The sequence below is a fragment of the Chrysoperla carnea genome, chromosome 5, assembly GCF_905475395.1.
Source record: "Chrysoperla carnea chromosome 5, inChrCarn1.1, whole genome shotgun sequence".
In the NCBI taxonomy this organism is placed as follows: Eukaryota; Metazoa; Arthropoda; class Insecta; order Neuroptera; family Chrysopidae; genus Chrysoperla; species Chrysoperla carnea.
Window position 1 is genome coordinate 4,613,646 of NC_058341.1, and position 22,565 is coordinate 4,636,210.

The 22,565-nt window shown below is 25.5% G+C and overlaps 1 protein-coding gene across 1 annotated transcript in view; it reads right to left on the minus strand.

Moving 5' to 3' along the window:
* Nucleotides 1–9,884: 9,884 nt before the first annotated feature.
* LOC123301584 (serum response factor homolog) overlaps nucleotides 9,885–22,565 on the minus strand; it is an 87,065-nt gene continuing 74,384 nt past the window's right edge. The window contains exons 3-4 of the mRNA XM_044884410.1: nucleotides 10,457–10,571; nucleotides 9,885–10,392 (exon numbers count right to left, since the gene is read on the minus strand). Of these exons, the coding sequence (XP_044740345.1) occupies nucleotides 9,995–10,392; nucleotides 10,457–10,571 (513 nt within the window). The 3' untranslated portion in view covers nucleotides 9,885–9,994. The remainder of the gene's footprint in view (nucleotides 10,393–10,456; nucleotides 10,572–22,565) is intronic.

Below are 22,565 nucleotides of genomic sequence, written 5' to 3' on the forward strand. Positions count from 1 at the left end.
AAAATAGTAGGTGAATCATGGAATTTGATAAAGAAATAACGAAGATAAAGGTAAGACAGAAAAAAACCTGCTGGAGTAATAATATATAAGTACCTATATTGATACCATACGCGTGTAATTTTATTTATAACAACTAACTAACTCTTCGTTTGGCTTGGATGTCTATATTTAAATTTTATTCTCACTACAAAAATAGCGTTCTGTTCACCTTTTTAAATCCTTAAATGTGCCATAGTTATTTTTATTTTTACACTGGTTATTGTACTTATGTACTCTCACTTTAAATAATGAATCCAAAATTAGAATAAAAATACATACATCCACATCCAAAGATGTAAAAAAAAAACCAATAAAACATATTTAACATTGATCATGAAATTAAAAATGCATTTGATTATTAAATAAGGCAGTAAATGAATTTATATGTAAAAAAAACTATAGAGGTCTGTATTGGAGACTGCTTAAATATGAAATGCGATCAGAAAACAAAAAAAAACGTTCTTATAGAAAGAATAAAACAAACCAACAAACATAGCGTTATTTGTTAACGGTTAAATCAATGACTAAGTTTGCCGAAAAATTCGCTAAAGTAAAAAAGGTTTTCTTGCTATAAAAAAAGTTGACATCCAATGCAAAAAAATTAGTTGGAAAAGTTATAATTCTCAAAAAAACTTATCGATTGACGTCTGGTCATTCCGATTTAGATGCGTAAGTGCCGAGAAAAAGTAAGCAAAAATACTCAGTCGTTTTTAAATGTCCAATAACACCTTATGATAATTTTAGAACAAATACAAACCCACAGGATAAATAAGCACTAAATTTATGCTAATAATATCATGACACAGATAGAGCAGTGGCTAGCATATCCGATCCTAGATACAATGTCCGTCGGTTCGTATCTAGCTGGTGTTTTAAATTAAATTTTTAATTAAATAAAGTCATGTGTCTCAAATTTTATTTTTTTAGATAATTGTTTTTATTATTCCCACCCCCTGAAAGAAGATTGATTTATGACTATTTGCAGGAAGTGATTTATGACTATGTGACGATCTGACATATTTGAATTTTTAACATGTTTGCCTATTACAAAATTATAAATTTTCATGAATTTGAATAAAAATTTAATAAAAGTCATGAATTTTGATTTTTTGTATTAGGAGAACATAATGAATAAATTAAACAAAAATTTAATAATTAATGTAAAAAAAAAATTATTATAACACCCACCGGATACGATCTGGATTATTTTGTATCCACAAGCAAGTGTGCTAACCACAGCACTGTTGCTATCTTGTTTGGGTGTACCATTAATTAATTAGGTATACTTATTTTACAATCAATTTCTTACAAAATATTATCAATTTTTGTGTCAACTTTTCGATTTTAATTAAGGGGATTACGAGGCTCCTCGATACAAGCAACATTTAAGTTAATATTTGGAGAAGTTATTAGTAGGTTGACAAACTTTAAGTTTTGGGCCTCCGTAGATTAATTGGATAAAAAGGTAATTTTAATATTTTAGAAATATTTATTACTTCATGAACACGATAAGTAAGTAACACATTTATTTAAAATATTGAAATAAATTATTTAAAATATTTATAATAAAAAAGAATTGATAAACAAATTTATATTCAATGCATTTATTGCAAAATAAAATATATGATTAATTTATTGGAATGTGTTTTTCAAATATAATAAAATTCATTAGTTGGGGACGCAAGAGACCTTGATTGACTTACTATGGTGCGCTTTTTTTTTTGTTGTTAATTGTTATGAAACGTGGTCGGAAATGGTTACCATTTCAGGAACACAATAATAACAAATATTTAATTTTTTGATTGAATTGTTTCTGTGTCTTCATTATATGCCATAAAGACACAGACGTGACCCATGCACGTGCTCGCTAGACACAAAACTGAACACACACACACACATTTGACGACATTTTGATAATTAAAAAATTGTTTATTTTCATCAATTTTAATTAAAAATTTGATATATTTATTACCGTAATATGTTCTGTCTGTCATTTATATATTTTATTAATAAAAATCATGATTTGATTTTTAAATATACTATTTTTAAAATCATTTAATATACTACTTTATGCAATTAATTTGTCTACTATTGATAATGATAGGCAACTTGTTATACATGTATACTACATGTATAACAAGTTGCCTACCATTATCAAAAGTTAGCTGTCTATCAAATTCAATTTATTTTATTCGTTAAAATTGAGAGTTCCAAATCAAGTTATAAAATAGACAAAATTAGTTATTGATATCGTTTTTCAATTGACGATGATTTGGTAAATAAATAGTCAATTTTAAGAAAGGAATATGTTTAAAAAATTGTCGAAAAAAGTAGGCAAATTTTTATGTGTTCTTGTAACTTTTATAAGTCCTATTTATTTATATCATCTATTTGTTAATTCTTTTTAATAAGTATTTAAATTTTCTTCATTAAATTTTCTCTATTAAAATCATGGTAGACATTTTCATAAGCCAAATAATAAAATACTTATAAATTAAAATTTTTTATTCTAAAATGTCCAATAGCACCTTATGATATTTTTAGAACAAACACAAACCCACAGGATAAATTAGTACTAAATTTATGCTAATTTTACCATGACCCAGATAGAGCAGTGTCTAGCATATCCGACTCTAGAGACAATGTCCGTCGATTCGTATCTTGCAGGGGTTTTGAATAAATTTTAAATTAAATAAGATTATAAAGCTCAAAATTTTATTTTTAAGATAGCCTTTTTTATTATTTCCACCCCCTGACAGAATATTGATTTATGACTATTTTCAGGGAGTGATTTATGACTATGTGACGATCTGACATTTTTAATTTTTAACATATTCTCCTATTACAAAATGTTATAAAATTTAATTATTTTGACAGCAAACAACAAAATAATATATAAAAATGGCATAAATTTTGCTTCTTTGTAATAGGAGAACATAATGAATAAATTAAACAAAATTTTAATAATTTAATAAAAAAAATTATAATCAGTCGGATACGATCTGGGATAATCCGTATCCGCAAGCAACTGTGCTAACCACGGCACCGTTGCTTTCTTGTTCAAACTACCATTAATTAATTATGTATACTTATTTTCCAATCAATTTTTTACAAAATAATATAAATTTTTGTGTATTTGTACCAGGTATGGCCCTTGACAAACTGTTCGATTTTAAGTAAGGAGATTACGAGACTCCTCGATACAAATAAAATCGGATACAAACCTTTAATTTTACTTACCGTTTCAATAATTTTTCCGATTCCTTTTTTTCTTCCTTTCTTTGAGTATATTAAAATTTAGGCTTGCTTTAAAAGAAAACGTTTCCGAAAAGAATTTTGAAGAATAAAGCCCTGAAACATTTCTAATTTATCTATAATTCATTTGTTTTATGGAATCGAAAATTCAGATAAATATTGCTTAAATTCTACACATTTCTATAGGTTTTGACACTGGTCAAAACCTATTGAAATGTGTAGAATGTGTACAATTTTGTTTCGAAACTGAAAATAGCCATTCGGAAGAATTTGTAAAGGCTTTTTGAACCAGTGTTGTAGTTTTCAAACACAATTAATTAAATAATTAAAAATTTCAGCTAGAAAAGTTGTATATATTTAAAAAAAAAAATTTGTTAAGGACATTTATTGACCGATTATTTAAATAGAAAATGAAATCAAAAGTACTCTGTAAAAATTAAACTTAAAGAAAAATAGGTAAGTGAATAAATTGTAGTTAGAGTTTCATAATATTAATGAAAAAGTCTCAAAATTATAAACGAATCTGTTGCATTACTTTTTCCCTATCCAAACTATTGTTAAGTTTTGTGGGCAAATAAGTATTAAATTAATGACAAATTCAATATGACCCAGATAGAGCAGTGTATAGAACAACAGACTTCAGATACATTGTTCGCCGGTTCGTATCTAGAAGGAGTTTCGATTAAATTTTTAAATAAACAGAATCATAACGCCCAAAATTAATTTTTTAGTTAATTGTTTTTAGTATTCCCATCCCCTGACAGAAGATTGATTTATGACTATAAGCAACGAATGATTTATGACTTTATGAAGATCTGACATTTTTAGATTTTTAACATGTTTGCCTATTACAAAATGTTATAAATTTTAAATAATTTGACAGTTTTAACAAAATAAAATTTAATTTTATTATTTTATGATTATTTGTACTAGGAGAATATAATGAACAAAGTTTTTTGGTAACTAACATGTTTTCCTATTACAAAATGTTATAAAATTTAACGAATTTGACGTTTATAAGAAAATAAAATTTAATAAAAGTCATCAATTTTCATTCTTTGTATTAGGAGAATATAATGAATAAATTAAACAAAACTTTAATAATTTAAAAAAAAAATTATTAGTGTAAAAATCAGATTCGAACGAATATATTCTGTATCCGCAAGCAAGTGTGCTAACCACGGTACTGTTACTACCTTATTGAATGAACCATTATTTAATTATCTATACTTATTTTACAATAAATTTTTAACAAAATCAATTTTTGTGTATTTTTACCAGGCATAACCCTTGAACAACTATTTTGTTTTCAGTACGAGGATAAGAGGCTTTTCTATACAAATAAAAACGGATACAAACCTTTAATTTTACTTACCGTTTCAATAACTGTTAATTTCCCATTCTACCTTTCTTTGAGTATATTAAAAGTTGGTTTAGTTTTCATAGTTTTCGTGATAATTATAGGGTATACAGAATGGGAGAAAAGCGAAAAAAGACATCTATAACTTCAAAAGAAAATATTTCTGTAAAAATTAAACTTAAAGAAAAAATAGGTAAGTGAATAAATTGTAGTTAGTTTCATAATATTAATCAAAGAAATATCAAAATTATTAATGTATCTATCTGTTGCATTACTTTTTCCCTATCCAAACTATTGTTAAGTTTTGTGGGCAAATAAGTATTAAATTAATGACATGTTCATCATGAACCAGATAGAGCAGTGTATAGGACATCCGACTCCAGGTAAAATGTACCTCGGTTCGTATCTAGCTGTTACGATTAAACATTTTAATAGAGATTCATAACGCTCAAAATTTCATTTTTTTGATAATTGTTTTTGTTATTCCCACCCCCTGACAGAAGATTGATTTATGACTATTTGCAAGGAGTGATTTATGACTATGTGACGATTTGACATATTTAGATTTTTAACATATTCTCCTATTACAAATTGTTATAAAATTTAATTAATTTGACAGTTTTTAACAAAATAAAGTCATCAATTTTGTGTATTTGTACTAGGAGAATATAATGAACAAACTTTTTTGTGTACTAACATATTCTCCTATTACAAAATGTTATAAAATTTAATGAATTTTATAGTTATAACAAAATAAAATTTAATAAAAGTCATCAATTTTGATTATTTGTACTAGGAGAATATAATGAATAAAGTTTTTTGTGTACTAACATATTCTCCTATTAAAAAATGTTATAAAATTTAATGAATTTGATAGTTATAACAAAATAAAATTTAATAAAAGTCATCAATTTTGATTATTTGTATTAGGAGAATATAATGAATAAACTAAAACAAAACTTTAATAATTAAAAAAAAAATTATTCTATCACCGATCTGTTTCGAACTACCATAATCTCTAACCGGAACCAATCGTGCTAACCACAGCACTGTTGCTATCTTATACAATAAGCCGTTAATGAATTATGTATACTTATTTTACAATCAATTTTTTACAAAATACTAGGCATAGCTCTCGAAAAACTTTTCGATATTAAGTATTCGAGGCTCCTCGATACAAATAAAAATATATACAAACCTTTAATTTTACTTACCGTTTCAATTTTACGATTTTTCTTTTCTTCTTTGAGTAGTTAAAACTATCAATTTTAGTGTTACAGGCAAATGTTACAAAAGTTATTAATTTGACAGTTATAAATAACAAAATAAAATTTATTAAAAGTCATCAATTTTGATCATATGTATTAGGAGAATATAATGAATGAACTAATATAAAACTTTAATAATTTAATTTAAAAAAATTATCTTAACAACGACTGGAAACGAACTAGGGTACTCCGTATCCGGACGCAAGCATGCTAACCACGGCACTTTTGCTACCTTGTTGAATGTGCCATTAATTAATTATAAATACTTATTTTACAATCAATTTTTGTGTATTTGAACCATTCATAACTCTTGAAAAACTTTTCGATATTAAGTAAGAAGATTACGAGGCTCCTCGATACAAATAAAAATATATACAAACCTTTAATTTTACTTACCGTTTCAAATTTACGATTTTTCTTTTCTTCTTTGAGTAGTTAAAACTTAGGTTTGGTTTTCACGATTTTCGTGATAATCATAAGTAGATACAGAATGGGAAAAAAGTAATAAAACAGATTTATAACTTTAAACGTAAATATAAAGTTGTAATTATAAATATTGTAGTAAGTTCCATATTATTAATCCAGGAAGTATCAAAATTATAAACGAATCTGTTGCATTACTTTTTCCCCGAGTATTGTTAAGTTTTGTGGTGAAAATAAAACACAAAATTCAAAATTAACAGTCTCTTTATTTACTAACTTTTTTTTTTTTACAATTATATATGTACGTATGAAAAAATAATAATAAATATGTAAATTCAAAATAAGTACATTTCAAAATCGAACAAAAAAATTTTTAATACATGATTGGATACATTTTTAAGATTAGAGATTTTAATGTCAAAATAATTTGATGGTTTGTGATATTTATGTTGGAATATAGTACACTAAAATTGTTTAAAAATACATCTGGCAAGAAATTTTATTTATATTAAACTATGGAAAAAAACATTTATTTAATCCCAATAAAATAATTTTGGAATAAACAATTGGGATTCGTTTTGGAATATTATAGCAAATAATTATATAGGTATTATAAAAAAATCATGGCTGCGCTTACGTTCACAAAATTTAATTCTAGAAGCATAAAATTTTATTCTATTAGACAATAGATTCATTTTAAGATAGGACGAGCACCAAGAATTTTAGATTTATTGTTGGTACCTTATTTTCAACTTGAATCAGGAGATATGATGAAACATGTTTTAAATATTAACGAAATAAAAAAAAAATTTCGTTTATCTTACTTAGTTACGAACACGAGTATTCTGTGTTCGAAGTCCAGTATGTTAACCACTGCACTGTTCTTGTTATATTAAGTGGATCATAAATTTCGTACCAATTCATATTGATCAGATTAATTAATGCTAGATAAGTATTAAGATTTTGTGAACGCAATTATTAAACCCAAATAAATGTAATAATAAACCCATTTATCTAGGATTCATTTTTTTTATGAAATCGTAATTTTAGATAAATATTGCTTGAATACTACACATTTCATAGGTTTTGGACACTGATTTAAAACGCCCAAAGAAGAAAATTAAATTTCGTTTCGAAACTAAAAATAACGATTCGGAAGAATTTGTAAAGGCTTTTTGGATCAGTGTTGTAGTTTTCAAACACAATAAATTAAATTTTAGCTAGAAAAACTATACATATATATTTTTTTGAAATTTTTTAAGGACATTTATGTCAATTTAATAAATTATTTAAAAAGAAAAATACATGTATTTATTTTATTTTTTAATTTAATTGGTGTTATAATACTTATTTCTGTTTTTTTTTTATTGATTATTTTCAATTTTATAATATATTTACAGAAAAAGACAACAATCCTGTTTATAGTAATTTTTTGTGATTACAACTCGTCAAAATCAATATTCAATTAATGTGTCTATCAAAATTTAGACCAAAATAAATAAGAATTTTTTTATTTATTCTTTTACATAGAAAAAAACTAAAAAAGACTAAAACAAAACACACTTAAAGATTAAAAAATTTATCAATTCGTAATAAATAATTCAATTTTTTTAATATCTTATTTTTTGAGTAATTTTTTTTAAAAAAAAAAGGCACTATCGATATTTCAATTGACAAAAACTTTATTTTATTTACTAAAAAAAACTTAAAATTAATACTTTTTTCATTTAATTTAAATGATGATACCTAATTTATAAGGATTAAGTGCTTGATCCTTTGTAAAAAGCGATTAAACAAGTTCAATTTTTTTAAGTAAAAACATATGATGCTTTTTTTTTGGTAAATAAAATAATTTTTTTCTACAATTTTTATATAATTATTTCTAAATTCTAAATTAATCTTAAAAAAAAAATACTTTAATTAAGGTAACTCTCATTAACTATAGACTAAACTTGTGAAAACATAAAAGAACTATCCAAGAAGAAAAACCAACTAAGAAATCATGAAAATTGAATAAAAACTTTAAACAATGAAAAAATAGAAAAGAAATTGTTATTAGGGTTAAAAGAAAAAGTTATTTTATTTCAATGGAGTTACCTTATAATTATTATAAAATCAGGGTAGCGATTGAAATCACCTTTGATTTTCCAACGACGATTTAACTATCGGTTCATTTTCCTCTGTTATTTCGAAGTGAAAACGAATTAAGTTTCTTCATAACTATGATTTCTGTAATCCCTACATATTATAAATGTGAAAGCAAGCATGTTTGTTTGTTTGTTACGCTTTCACGTTAAAACTGTCGAATGGTTTTAATGAATTTTTTAAGCTGATATATCAGAATAACACATGAACTAAAATTTATAAAAATATTTAAATTTAAAAATGAAAAAATTAGATTTAATTTGACATTTATCATTTTTTAAATTTTTACAGAAATCTTTAATATCTGATCTATCTATAATCATCATTTTCAACCCTAAATTAAATAATTCTGTAAAAATTTTAAATAGTAAATGTCAAACAAATCATGGCCAACTATTCTGATATATACTAAATGAATTATGACTATTTTACATTTAACAAAATTGAAAACTGTGTCTATCAAGAGAAGGTGGAGGCTATAAAGCGTGGGTTTTTACTTTTAAGCCCAGTGAAGCGGGCGGATCAATCTAGTTTATTATATTTTCTATGAATTTTTTGAAATGTTTAAAGGCTTTTAAAATTTATCAGGTCAATTAATCTTAAAGAAATTACCAGAAATTTAAATATAAGCTCGACAAAAAGGAAAAGTTATTGAAGAAATTAATCTAAATAATATATTGAAAATAGTCCGACAATTTTCAAAGTTTCCAGATCGCTTGCAACCCTGATAAAAATAATTGTTTTTTTCGTTAAGCTAATTAATTTTTGAGCAAATTTTACTGCCCAAATATTTGGCAATTTTTTTTTATTCGCTTGACTTAGCTAGAGAAAACTTTCGTGTAAAATGTGATTGTATTTGTTATATTTTTACAATTTAATTATAATTTTTTTTATTGGTTATTCCAAATTAAGACTAGAAAAAAATGTAAAATTTAAAGAAACATAAATTCAAGAACCAAATAAAGTAATTCTTTATCGGCTTTTTTTTTTTTATTTGTAAAATATTACAAAATACATTAAACAAAATTTTCTAAATACTCGATTAGATTTTTCAGTGTTCCGTTCCAGAAAACACCAAAGATTTCTTCAAAGGTCACACTTAAATTCACATTAAAAAATATCTCTTGTATGGGACTAAATTTTTTTTTCAAATTTTATTATTTTCATATAAAATGGAAGCATGAATTAGTTTCAAAATAATTTTTATGTGATGATTTATTTCTTTAATTGCACTTAGCGTAAGTTTAAAAAGAAAATTGGGCGCTATATTTTCATGAAATTTTTTATGAGTTACAAACAAAAATTATTGATAAAGGCGAGGTTTTTTAAAATTTATTTTGAGGAATATTTCATTTTGGAATGAACAAAAAAAATAGGTCCAGTAATTCAAAATTTCATTTCATTCCATTTCTTATTTCAAGAAAATAAGTACGCAAAATAAAGAAAAATTACTAGGAAAACATCCAGCTTTTTCCTAGGATTATTCCAGAATAACGAATTTTTGTTATAAATTTCGTTCAGTTTTTATACTCAAATCAATTTCCTGTTGATTTGTTGTTGAATTTAGAGTAATTGTGTTAAGAGTTTTTGTCGTAACCGACGGAGCCGACGAAGTAATTGTCGAAGAATTTTGACTCGAAGTAGCGGTTGATGAAGCAGTTGTCGGTGCAGGACCCATTAATGGAATAGTTATAAATTGTGGAGGAGCCCCAGGAGGGCCATTTTGCAAACTTAAAATAACACCAGCACCCGTAGGTACTCGACTTTCTTCACCACTCCCGGTGGGTGCGGCATACATAGCACCACCGGGAGTTTGATAGACAGTAATACCCGGAGGCAAAGCACCAGTTAGGGGACTTGAAGTTGTTATATTATTCGTAGTTGAATTCGATGTTGTCGATACTAGAAGAAAATCGTTAGAGAAAAATAATTTTTGTTTTTTTGGAATTTTTTTTTTAATTCTTACCTGTTGGAAAATCGAAATGTTTCTTATTTTCGGTGTTATTTGTGGGAGGTCCTGGCGAATCTGCACCACTACCCGAATCACTTGAATCTCCACAACCTGGTGATGAATCCTCATCCTGTAACAAAAAGAAACAAAATTATAGTTAAAGGCAAAGATTATGAATCTAGCTTTCTCGAGTTTCAATTTCGAATATATAAAATAATGAAATGTAAAAGTGTTTTTCCAAATCTTAAATGGATATTTCACCGGAAATTGGTTCAAGTTGCTCAAATTTTACCAAATTTTCAATGAGATACCAAAAAAATTATAAACTTTAAAGATCTAAAAATGTAATTTTGAAAAAATGAAAATTGAAGGAGTTTATGAGTTTAATTTCTCGCCAATTAAAAAAATTAAGTTCTAATTTCATTAGAATTGACGTGATGCTTCTATCTGTATCAAAACAAAATAAAGAACAGTTTTCACAAGTTTTTATTAGCCTAAAACGAAGTTTTCGAAAAATTAATGAAAGGAATTTTTATCGAATTTTACAATTTTCTAAAAGAGAACCCTTTAAAAAATTTCCTTTCTATTTCCACAAATGAAAACGTTTCAAATAGTTTCTCTCAAAAATGAACCTTTATCTAACAAGATATAATACTGGGACAGGAGGCAAATGAACTTTTAATTGATGAACAAAAATATTTATAAAAATTAAAATGATTTTTAATATTTAAATTAACCACAAAATCCATGACCATCTTGAGATAAGCATAAAAGTATTGTGTGTGCCAGTAATTTTAAATTAAAAAAAAAAAAAAAAAAAACATTAGATATTCAGTTTAAATATCATCACATTTATAATTTATTATTATATTATTTTTTTATATTAAATTAATTAGTCATTTTTAATTTTAATTTATTTATCATTGATTAATTGATGATTTATCATAGAATAAATATTTTTTAAACTACACAGTTAAAATACAAAATAGAAGTAAGTTTTTTAATAATCAAACTGTCAATGACATTTGTTTTTCCTGTCCAATAATAATTAAATTATTAATTATATTTAAACTATTATTTATGAATACTTTAAATTTAAATTTTTTTTAATAACTTTTTTCATTATTTTTTATGTAACAATTTATTTATAGAGAATTTTATGTTATATAATTCAGGAAGCCGTATATATTATATGGGGATAATAAGTTTCGAATATGCAATAAATCAGTGATAAAGTTTCTACTTTTAACTTCAGTTAAAGGTATGTTAAAGGTAACTTAAGGTAGTATGAGCGCCAAGGCAAGCTTAGACTTGGGGTTGAAATTATTTGTATTTTATTTTCAATATTAAAGATGAATTTTGTTATAACTTCATGAATGTGGACGAAAAATAAGAATACAATTTTTTGATATCTGCCTTGGTTTTCGAAATATCTAAATTTTATTCTTACTTTTCGTCTTATATTGCCAAGTTATAAAATAATTCACCATCAAAATTGATAAAATATATATTTTTTAATTTGTGTGTCCACTACCGTGCTCATACATCCTTAATAAGTCGGGCACAACGGTTTTTTTTTCTGTTTCTAATAACTTACTAAGGTTGAATTTTCATTTAAATAGTTTTTTTTAATTTCCACCAACTAGTTTTGGAGAAATCCATGAAAACATATCATCCATCTACCGTTTTCCCATAAAACTAATGTTAAATATGCCTAAATTGAAAAATTTATTTATTTAAGTAATGGGGCAACTCCCCTTAAAATTTTTAAAATTGATTTAGACTGAGTACAACCGCAATTTAAAAAAATCAAGCTTTTTATCAAAAATTGCCCTGGCACTCGTATATCCTTAAATTTTGAGATATCTGTCTTCAATATACAGGTTACGATTTTGATGAAATCCTCAAGAAATTTTAGAAAGCTAACGATTTCCGAAAATATGTTTTAAATAAAAAATGATAGTTATTTTATGAAAATCAACTTTCGAATTTAAAGTGTTATTTTATCTCTTACTTTTTAGGATCTAAATTGACTTTTAAAGTAACCCGAAGAACTAGAATCAATTAAAATGAACTTAAAATTTCGATATACGACCTTTTTGAATTACAGAGACGATATTACTAACATATCTTCTAACATTTTTGTAACCAATTAATAAAAAAAAAAAAATATTTATAATAAAAAAAACTTAAATTAACTTACACTATTTAACAGATCGATTTGTTAAATTATTTGTCGTTTAACAACATGCAGCCACACAATTAGAGAGGTCTGCTATAGTAGCAAATGAACCAATAAAAGAAGTAATTAACTAAATATATATATCTTTATATATACTCTTATTATTAAATCAACTTAACTAATTATATTGTAAACAATGTAATTTAACCAAGAACGGTTCAATTTGCTCTATAGCAAAAGAGGGCAGCCGTGAATGAGCAACCTTTGTAAGATATCTGATTCTGATCTCAGTGTAAATAGCAACAAATTAAAAAATATATAAAAAATAAAATAACACCGTAGTACAGTAAAAGAGTAAAAAGATATATAATAATTAGTTTTGTAAGATAATTTATATATTTAAGTGTGTATTTATTAGTTAATACTTTTATTTATTTATTTATTTTTTAAGTGTATTAAATTGAGATGAGCTTCTGTAAAAATTTTTTTTATTCGATCAATTCATGTGAATATATCATGCTAACAAAGGTTCAAATGGTTTTGGGTATTCAATGAAAACTATCTTTCTTCTGATACCAATTTCGATTATTTACAAGTCGATGTAGTTACCTATATTGACTTACCTGTTGATACTGTTAGTCAATATAGGTAACTAGCGATTTGTAAACCAATCGAAATTGGTATTAGAATAATATAATTTGAGCTTTAAATTAAAATTCTTCTTTTAAGTCAATTTGCCTATAAGAATTAAAAATTTAGTTCATTAGTATTAAAATAATGACTGACCTAACAAGACAAAAACAGCTAAGTCATTAGCGTTTCAGACTTCGGACACAAGATACCACTGATCGTATCCAGTGGAGGTCAATAAATTTTTTTTTTAGTTGAATTAAAAATTTTGAAATTGTTTTCATGTTCTCTTAATGCAAATACTCAAAATTTCATGTTTTATTCTAGTAAAAAGCAGTTCCATGAAGTTAAATTTTTAAATTTTCATCATATTCTCCCGATAAAAAAGCACTAAAATTTGATGTTTTATTTTATCCGAGAGATTTTTCGTAATAAATTTCCATATTTTTATCATATTCAAATGTGTTACAAATTTACTAAATTTTAAGTGTTATTGCTAGAAAAAGCGAGAAGAATTTTAGAGTCAAATTTTGTGCTAGGAAAACATGTTAGATTAAATGTTTAATTATCCCGTGTATTTCTTGAAAAAATAAATAAAATTTTATCTTTTTGAATCAGGAGTCCATTGTGTTCGAAGTCCAGTACACTAACCACTGAACTGTTCTTGTCATGTAATATCCATCATAATTTTCGTAACAATTAATTAAAATTTGTTTTTCCAAGAAATTAAGAATTTGGAAAAATCACAAAAAATGTCAAGCAGTCAGTCATGGTCATAATGAAGTTTCAAATCTTAAGTATTAAAGAAACAGTTGCCAATAAGTATGAAAATTCAATAAGATTACGCAGCTCCTACATAATGTTTTTCTACGATTAAATTGAACAAAGGTTCTTAATTTTAATCTTCAGATATATATATTCTATAATTTTAATCGGTTTTTCATTTTTTATATTTTCAAATCGAACATATATATCTATTATTATTTCTATAGATAAAACATTAATAAGAATTAATGAACGTATAGCAATAAATAAAATACGTTTAATAATAATAAAATAATAATAATAATAATAAAAAAATTAAATAATATACAATTATTATTATTATTTTATAACAATAAATGCCGCTATTAATTTATTAAAAACTACATTTTAAAGTAGTCAATATTATTACTTAATACTCTTTTTTAAAAAACTTTACTTAAGTATTTATTTGTAAGATGTAAGTTAAGCTAAACTAACTTGACTTAAGCTTGTGTGTTTGTTAAGTTTAAGTAAGTATTGCATGTTTGCTTGCTTGCTTTGCTAAGTAAGTATAAGATTGTATCATCATCTTCATCAGCACAACATTTTAACTTGTATTTAAATTGTAATTTCTTATTATTATCGATTTAATAATACCTATTTTATCGGTATTTCTTTTTTTCATTTTATTTTATATACATAATGTTTTTGTAATTTAAACTATTAGTAGCTATAGTACCCGACGTTGTCCGGATAAGTTTCACAACTTGCTATAAGTTTAAAATTATATCTGAAATGTTCTAAGACATTTTCGGGTTTCACATGCCTAACCGATCATCATTTAGGAATTTTTGAAAAACATGTGAAATAATGTGTATTTCGATTAGGAAAACATAGTGAACGATTAGGAAACATAGGATTTAAAAAAAAGATAAGGATGACTCCACCTAGATACGAACTAGGGTACTCTGTATCCGAAGCCCAATACTCTACCCAATATGCTATTATTGTCTCGTTAAATTAATCATTAATTTAAGTATAAAATTTTAGATACTTGTTAAAATGAATCGATCGACTTAATATGGAAGTTAGATTTTCATATTCATTTCTTATAGTCAAGCGATTAAGAATGTATGAGCATGGTAGTGGGGGCACAAATTTAAAAATAGATATTTTCAATTTTGATGATAAATTTATATTATTACTTGACGATATAAGACGAAAAGTAAGAATACAATTTTTCGATATCTGGCTTAATTTTCAAAATATCGAAAATTGAAAATTTTGTTTAATTATTTAGCTTTCGATATTTCGAAAACCAAGACACATATCGAAAAATTTTATTCTAATTTTTCGTCTACATTCATGAAGTTATAACAAAATTCATCATCAAAGTTGAAAATAAGATAAAAATAATTTCAACCCTTAATCTACCCTGCTTTTACATCCCTTATATGGACGGTGACACTTAGTTTTTTTCTTTTCTAATTCATTGCTAATATGTTTACTTTCTATTAAAAAGTTTTTTTTAAATTTGTTTTCATTCATTCCAAATGAAAATTATCAAAAACTTCCAAAATATGTCGTTTTTTGAGATTCCTCCATAAGAGCCAATGATATATATATATCGATTTTTAATGACTTTTTTCTTAAAAATTTGCACGGATACCTAAGCTGAAATTTTAACCACATATTCTTTGAGTAAAAGACTACCTACAAACAAATTTTGAGCCTTTAAATCAAACATTGTTGTCATGCTCATACATCCTTAAGGATTTGTCTATGTAAGAAATACAATTGTTTTTTTCATAGAACAATCTGTATAAATATAAATTATTAAAATTAATATAATAATAAATAAATAAAAATAATTTTTTTGCTTAATAATAATCAGTTTTATTTCTTTTATGTATTAAAAAAACTATATATATATATATATATACTATGTATTTAATTTATGATTAAAATAGTGAATAAAAAAATTATTGTTTTGGTTGAACAAAAGAATTGAAGATTAATCTAAATCGTTCGCCTCTTTAGTGTAGTTAGTGACTGTGGCACGTGATCATCTGATCTCTAGTTATAATTACTAACAAGGTATCTTATTTATTTATATATATTTGATGAAAAGAATGAAAAAAAAAAGTGATGGAAGCTGCCGGCCTCTGTCTATTTAATAATTAATTGTTTATTAAAACTGTTCGATGTATAATAACAGATTTTTTTACATAGCGACTTTAAATTTCTTTCAAGGTAGTACGAGCGTTAGGTCAAATTTAGATTTGCGGTTGAAATTATTTGTAAATTTGATGATAAATTTTTATATTTGCCTTGGTTTTTGAAATTTCGAAAACTAAATAATTAAACAAAGTTTTCAATTTTCAATATTTTGAAAATTACTCTAGTTATTGAAAATTTAACTTCTCATTTTTCATCTTATATTGTCAAGTTATAAGTCACCATCAAAATTATTAATTTTTTAAAGTTTGTATCCCCACTACCGTGCTTATACATCCTTAATTAGTCAGAAAAGTGTTTTTTTTTTGTTTTCAATCATTAATTAAGGCTTTAACTTAAATTTAAATAGAAATCTTTGAAAACATATTTATCATTCATCTACCGTTGACGCAGATGAGAGATCATGAGACGAATACTTTATATGCCTACTTTTGAAGTCATTTATTTATTTAAATAACCGGGCAAACACTCTTAAAATTTTCAGAATTGATTTAGACTTAGTAAAACTACCTATAAAAAAAATCAAACCTTTTATCCAAAATTGCCCTAGCGCTCATACATCCTTAAAGAACATACAGCTACTTATTTGATCCTATTTTTTGCACTCCGTTAGTAAATTTTAGATGGTTTTTTTGAGCTTGCTGAGACTTAACTTTTATTATATTATCAGGAAAGTACAGTGTAAAATAAAAGCGTTTCTTTTCAGATTCGTATAACAAGTAAATATTTATTTATTCAACAGTCTCCATACTTAATTCAAGAAAATAAGTATTTGACTGTTTAAGACAAGAAAATATTTACTTGCAGTACTAATTATTTAACTGATTTCTTTGATTATAATTGAATGTTATTACTTTTTTATTAATGTAGGAATAATTCTAAGAAATTATTAATAATTTATATATTTAATATAATAAATTTAATAGATTTTCCTCATTATTATATTTAATAAAAACATTAAAAATTAAATAAGAATAATAAATATTATGACTGTCACAATAGCGTCTAAAAATAATAGATAATAGTATACCAAATTTGGTGAATTCAAATCACCATTAAACTTGAAACTTTAACAGCTATTAAAAAATTTGTCTGCTTGTAAAAGACAACATTAATGAAAATGCATGTACACAATTTAAGGATGATCTTAGGAAAACGTGATTTTTTGGGAACGTCCTTAAGGATGTATGAGCATGACAACAATGTTTGGTAACCGTGCAAATTTTTAAGAAAAAAGTCATTAAAAATCGATATAAAATACATTGGCTCTTATGGAGGAATTTCAAAAAACGACATATTTTGGAAGTTTTTGATAATTTTCATTTGGAATGAATGAAAACAAATTTAAAAAAAACTTTTTAATAGAAAGTAAACATATTAGCAATGAAAAAAGAAAAAAACTAAGTGTCACCGTCCATATAAAGGATGTAAGAGCAGGGTAGATTAAGGGTTGAAATTATTTTTATCTTATTTTCAACTTTGATGATGAATTTTGTTATAACTTCATGAATGTAGACGAAAAATAAGAATAAAATTTTTCGATATGTGTCTTGGTTTTCGAAATATCGAAAGCTAAATAATTAAACAAAATTTTCAATTTTCGATATTTGGAAAATTAAGCCAGATATCGAAAAATTTTATCCTTACTTTTCGTCTTATATCGTCAAGTAATAATATAAATTTATCATCAAAATTGAAAATATCTATTTTTAAATTTGTGCCCCCACTACCATGCTCATACATCCTTAAAGCTACTAATACTGCAGTTGTTAAATTTTACTCATAAGTAATATTTAAACGAAAAAAAAAAGAAGTTCCCATCTTATTCTGCAATAATTGTAGTAAATAAGCGCAAAATAACGTACAAAACGTAGCGCGCACAACAAAAAACAGTACAAACTCACTCAAGTTATTCCATATGACTTTAATTAGTTATAAATAAAATTTATTTGCATTAAATCTATTGTTCCGTAGACTTTTTAAATAATTAATAGTACCTAAGAATAATAATAACAAAAAAACAAAACTTTAATTTATTTAAGCGCATTGTGTTTGTATGTAAGGTTAACAACAATTGTCGTTAAAAAACTGTGTGCTTACAACAACTAACATTCAGTCAGATAGACTTTTAGTTTGTTTACTGTGGACTGGACTGGACTCTCTCTCTCTGGTGGTGGACACATTGTTGGAAGACATGGGGCAAGCAATACAAATGACATTTTAAAATGTTCCAACAAAACACACAAATGAAACTTTATTATAATATCTGTGTGTATAGTATATATACAATTGAATTCAAATTGTTACTACTATACTCTGAGTAAGCACACAAAAAATGATTTAAAGGGGTTTATAGACGTTCTAAAAATAAGTATCGAGCAATTGAAGATAACTATTGATTTTACTCATTAGCTTCTATCGTCTGAATCTATGTATATAAAAGAAGAAACTGACTAGCTGGCTGACTGACTGATCAATCAACGCACAGCTGAAACGACTAGGTTTAGAAACATTAAATTTTGTAGAAACGTTTCTAAAGTGGAATAGTATTAACAAAATTTAAAAAAAATAAACAGTGAAATCGGAAAAAATCACAAAAGGTGTCGCCCTATTAGCTCAGTTGGTATGTTTAGGGTAGCGGGTTCGATTCCCACCGTCGCAACAAAATTAATTTAATTAATAGTTGTGATGGGCTGGTGTAGTGCATGGTATATGCATGAAGGAGGTACACTTAGCCTCTGAAAATGAGGAGCTGATAAATGAAATTATCAGCGGAAAGGTGGTAAAACACAAATATGGTATTACAATGGGCTCTATAGTCTAAGTGTGTCCTTCGTGGACAGCCAATATAACCTAACCTTACTAGTTTGTTTGTGATTTCGATAATAAAAATCTTTATCCGAAACCATTTAAATCCAATAAAATTTATTTTATCGATAGTTTACACGATTTGTTTTATACTTTTTAGATTTCTAATGATCCCAGGCTTGTGTCTGTCCACTTGGAATATGTCAGTGGTAAACGAAACGATAGCGACAAAAATATTGAATGTCTATGAGCTACTTTAAAAATACGCTGAAGTTATTTATTGTACGCATAAATGTGTTTCACTATGGCCGCAGTTTTTCAAGAGACAAGTAAAAAAAAATTCATATATAATATACATTATATTATAAAATGGAATTTCTACAAATGAAGATTTAAAAAAAAATAAATTATAAATAAAATAAAATAAATATTTTTATATAAACAATAGTAAATAATAATTGTCTAATAAATAAAATAATAATATAATATAATTTTTTAATTTTAATATTTATTTGATAATAATTATATTTATTATCTATTTTATATGAAAAGAAATGAAAAAATTATAAAAATTTAGAAAAAAAAAGACGATATTAAACTAGAAAATGTAATTAAATATTTAGATACTGACGTAGCATATTAATGCACAACAAGTTTTTATGAAGCAGATAAACATGATTAAGCCTGATAACAATGTTTGAATTAAAGGCTCAACATTTTTTTTGTAGGTAGACTTTTACTCAAAAAATGCGGTGAGAATTTCAGCTTAGATATGCATGCAAAATTTTAAGAAAAAAAACATTGAAAATCGATACCAAATACGCTGTTATGGGGAAATCTCAAAAAAAAGATACATTTTGAAAGTTTTAGATAATTTTCATTTGGAACGAATGAAAATTATCAAAAACTTTTTAATAGAAAGTAAGAAATAAAACCAAGTTTCTCCATCCATATAAGGGATGTGTACGAGTAGGCTAGATTTAGGGATGAAATTATTTTTATCTTATTCTCAATTTTGATTATGAATTTTACTATAACTTCATGTAGGCGAAAAATAAGAATAAATTTTTTTCGATATCTTACTTGATTTTCGAAATATCAAAAGCTGTATAATTAAAGAAAATTTACAATTTTCAATATTTTGAAAATTACGGCAAATATCGAAAATAACTTTTCGTCTTATATCATCAAGTTATAACATAATTCACTTTCAGCGAATTGACGAAGGAAATGGAGCTATTGCTATTGTACTGATGATGGAATTTTGATGGAAAATTTCTTCAAATGTTCATCAAATTCTACCTAATAAATGTCAAAAATAAACATAATTAAAATTTATAAATATGTATGTGTCTCTAAACTCTCTAGTGGTCATAATATAAGACCGATTTGATTAAAATTTGGGGGTTTGCTATATGAAAGGTGAAGTTCGTTAATGCGATAAATCGACCGATTAACAAGGAGTGGGGGGATGCGAAAATTATAAATATTTTTGTATTTTTTCAGATACAGGACGATTTTTTTCCAAAACGCTTAGTTTTCGACATAAAAATTCTTGAAAAATTAAAAATGCAGTATTCCATTTTAAGAAAAATGTATTATTTATTCAATCTCTGAGGGAATTCGCTTAGCTAACGCATAGCTAACGCAGCTCCTGCGTTACGAATGTTTTTTTTTATTTCTTTACATAAATAACTGGGATCATAGACGATCATACATCCTTAATAAATTTTAATATATTTACAGATTTTTGGTGGAAGACTTGGTAATATTCATATCATCGCATCGTCAATACTCTTCTCTGCGCTTCCACCAAAAACTCTCACAAAAAAGTGAAATTGTAATTAACCCTTCACAAAACGTCCATCATAAAGTAAAAATAAAATTAAATAAAAATTTAAAATAGGCTTCTTCTTTTTTTTTTTCAAAAATCTCAGCATGACTTAATACACGTGCTATAGTGAGTAGTAAAATAGTATTTTTGTAAAATATAATATGTAATAAATAAAACATACAACGAATGCTATATACCTATGTAATACAAAATACATGAAATGTCGTTACCAATGTTTGTAATAAAAGGGCTACTAGTGTTCGTTTTATACCTTTAAGATATCGTTGTTCGTTGTTCATCGTTGCTCTCCAATGTGGGGACGACATCAGATTTTAATATTTACAACAATCCTAACAATAATAATAATAATAATATGTACATTTATTTAAAAAAAAAATGTAATCATTTAATAATACATGTAACAAAGTGGAAGCAAGGGGGGGGGGGGAGCGTACGAAAGAGAGAAGACAAGAGGCAATGAATTTGATGTGTAGGTACACACAATAAAATGGATATTATAATAATATTTTATGCATCTTGTTAGTTATATAATTTATTTCAAATAGTTTGAATCCATTAAGTTAGAATATATTTTTTTGTAGAATTCCATATTCGCTCCGTGCGTGAGTTTCGTTTCCATGGTAACGATACACTACTTTAATTATAGAATTGTATGGATGCATATATAATTGTATGGATTGTATTTATGACGTACATTGAAAATTTAATATTATTGACTCACAAATTTAAATAAATAATTATGATAATTTACATTTGAAAAATAATATTTGTGCAATTTGATTTCTTATTTTTATAATTTTTAATGCATTAAGTTTAATTAATTCGTGTTTTTCAATAATTTTAATTTGACATTTTCTATAAGATGTAAACATGTAAAGAATTGCAAATTAGTCATAACAGCCCCCTTTAACGCCAAAATTTTTCACTGGAAGCGCTGGCATCGATTTTATTGTCCCTACCATGACTACGCACACAACGAATACAGAGTGGACCATTTTTATATATTATCAAAATCCAATCAAAAAATAACTTTAACAAAAATTTTGTCATCATATTGGATCTAGTAGGTCCTAAGTAAGTCAGTAATAATCAATTTAGGGTCCAGAATGATTTAATAGGCAATTTAGGTCATAAAGGTTAGCAGCGCCGGACCAAGGGTGGAGCAATTGGAGTGCAAGGTCGAGGTCTTGAGTTACAAGAGCGTCAAAATGCCAAATGTGAAAAATAATTTCGTATTTTAAGTGTTGATTATTGAAATACAAGTTAATTTTTGGAAAAAAAAAAGACTCCGAAAGACTAACTCCTCTGTGTCTATAACTTTGACCTAAAATTCTAGTTTCGAGGTCATTTGATTAAAAAAATTTACCTGGACTTAAAAGTTATAAACACAGGCGAATGAACTTTATTGTCAAAACTTAACATTGCCTTGATAAGTTTTGTTAAAAAAATTTTAAGTTTGTTTTCTTTCGAATGACGTATTTTAAAGTCGTATTTCCTTCGAAAGGTAACGATTTTCGAAAAGACGAAAAGTAAGAATAAAATTTGACTTTTCCAATGTATTTGACATCGATTTTCACTGATTTTTTTCTTAAAAATTTGTATGGATACCTAAGCTGAAATTTTAACCCCATATTCTTTGAGTAAAAATCTACCCATACAAAATTTTG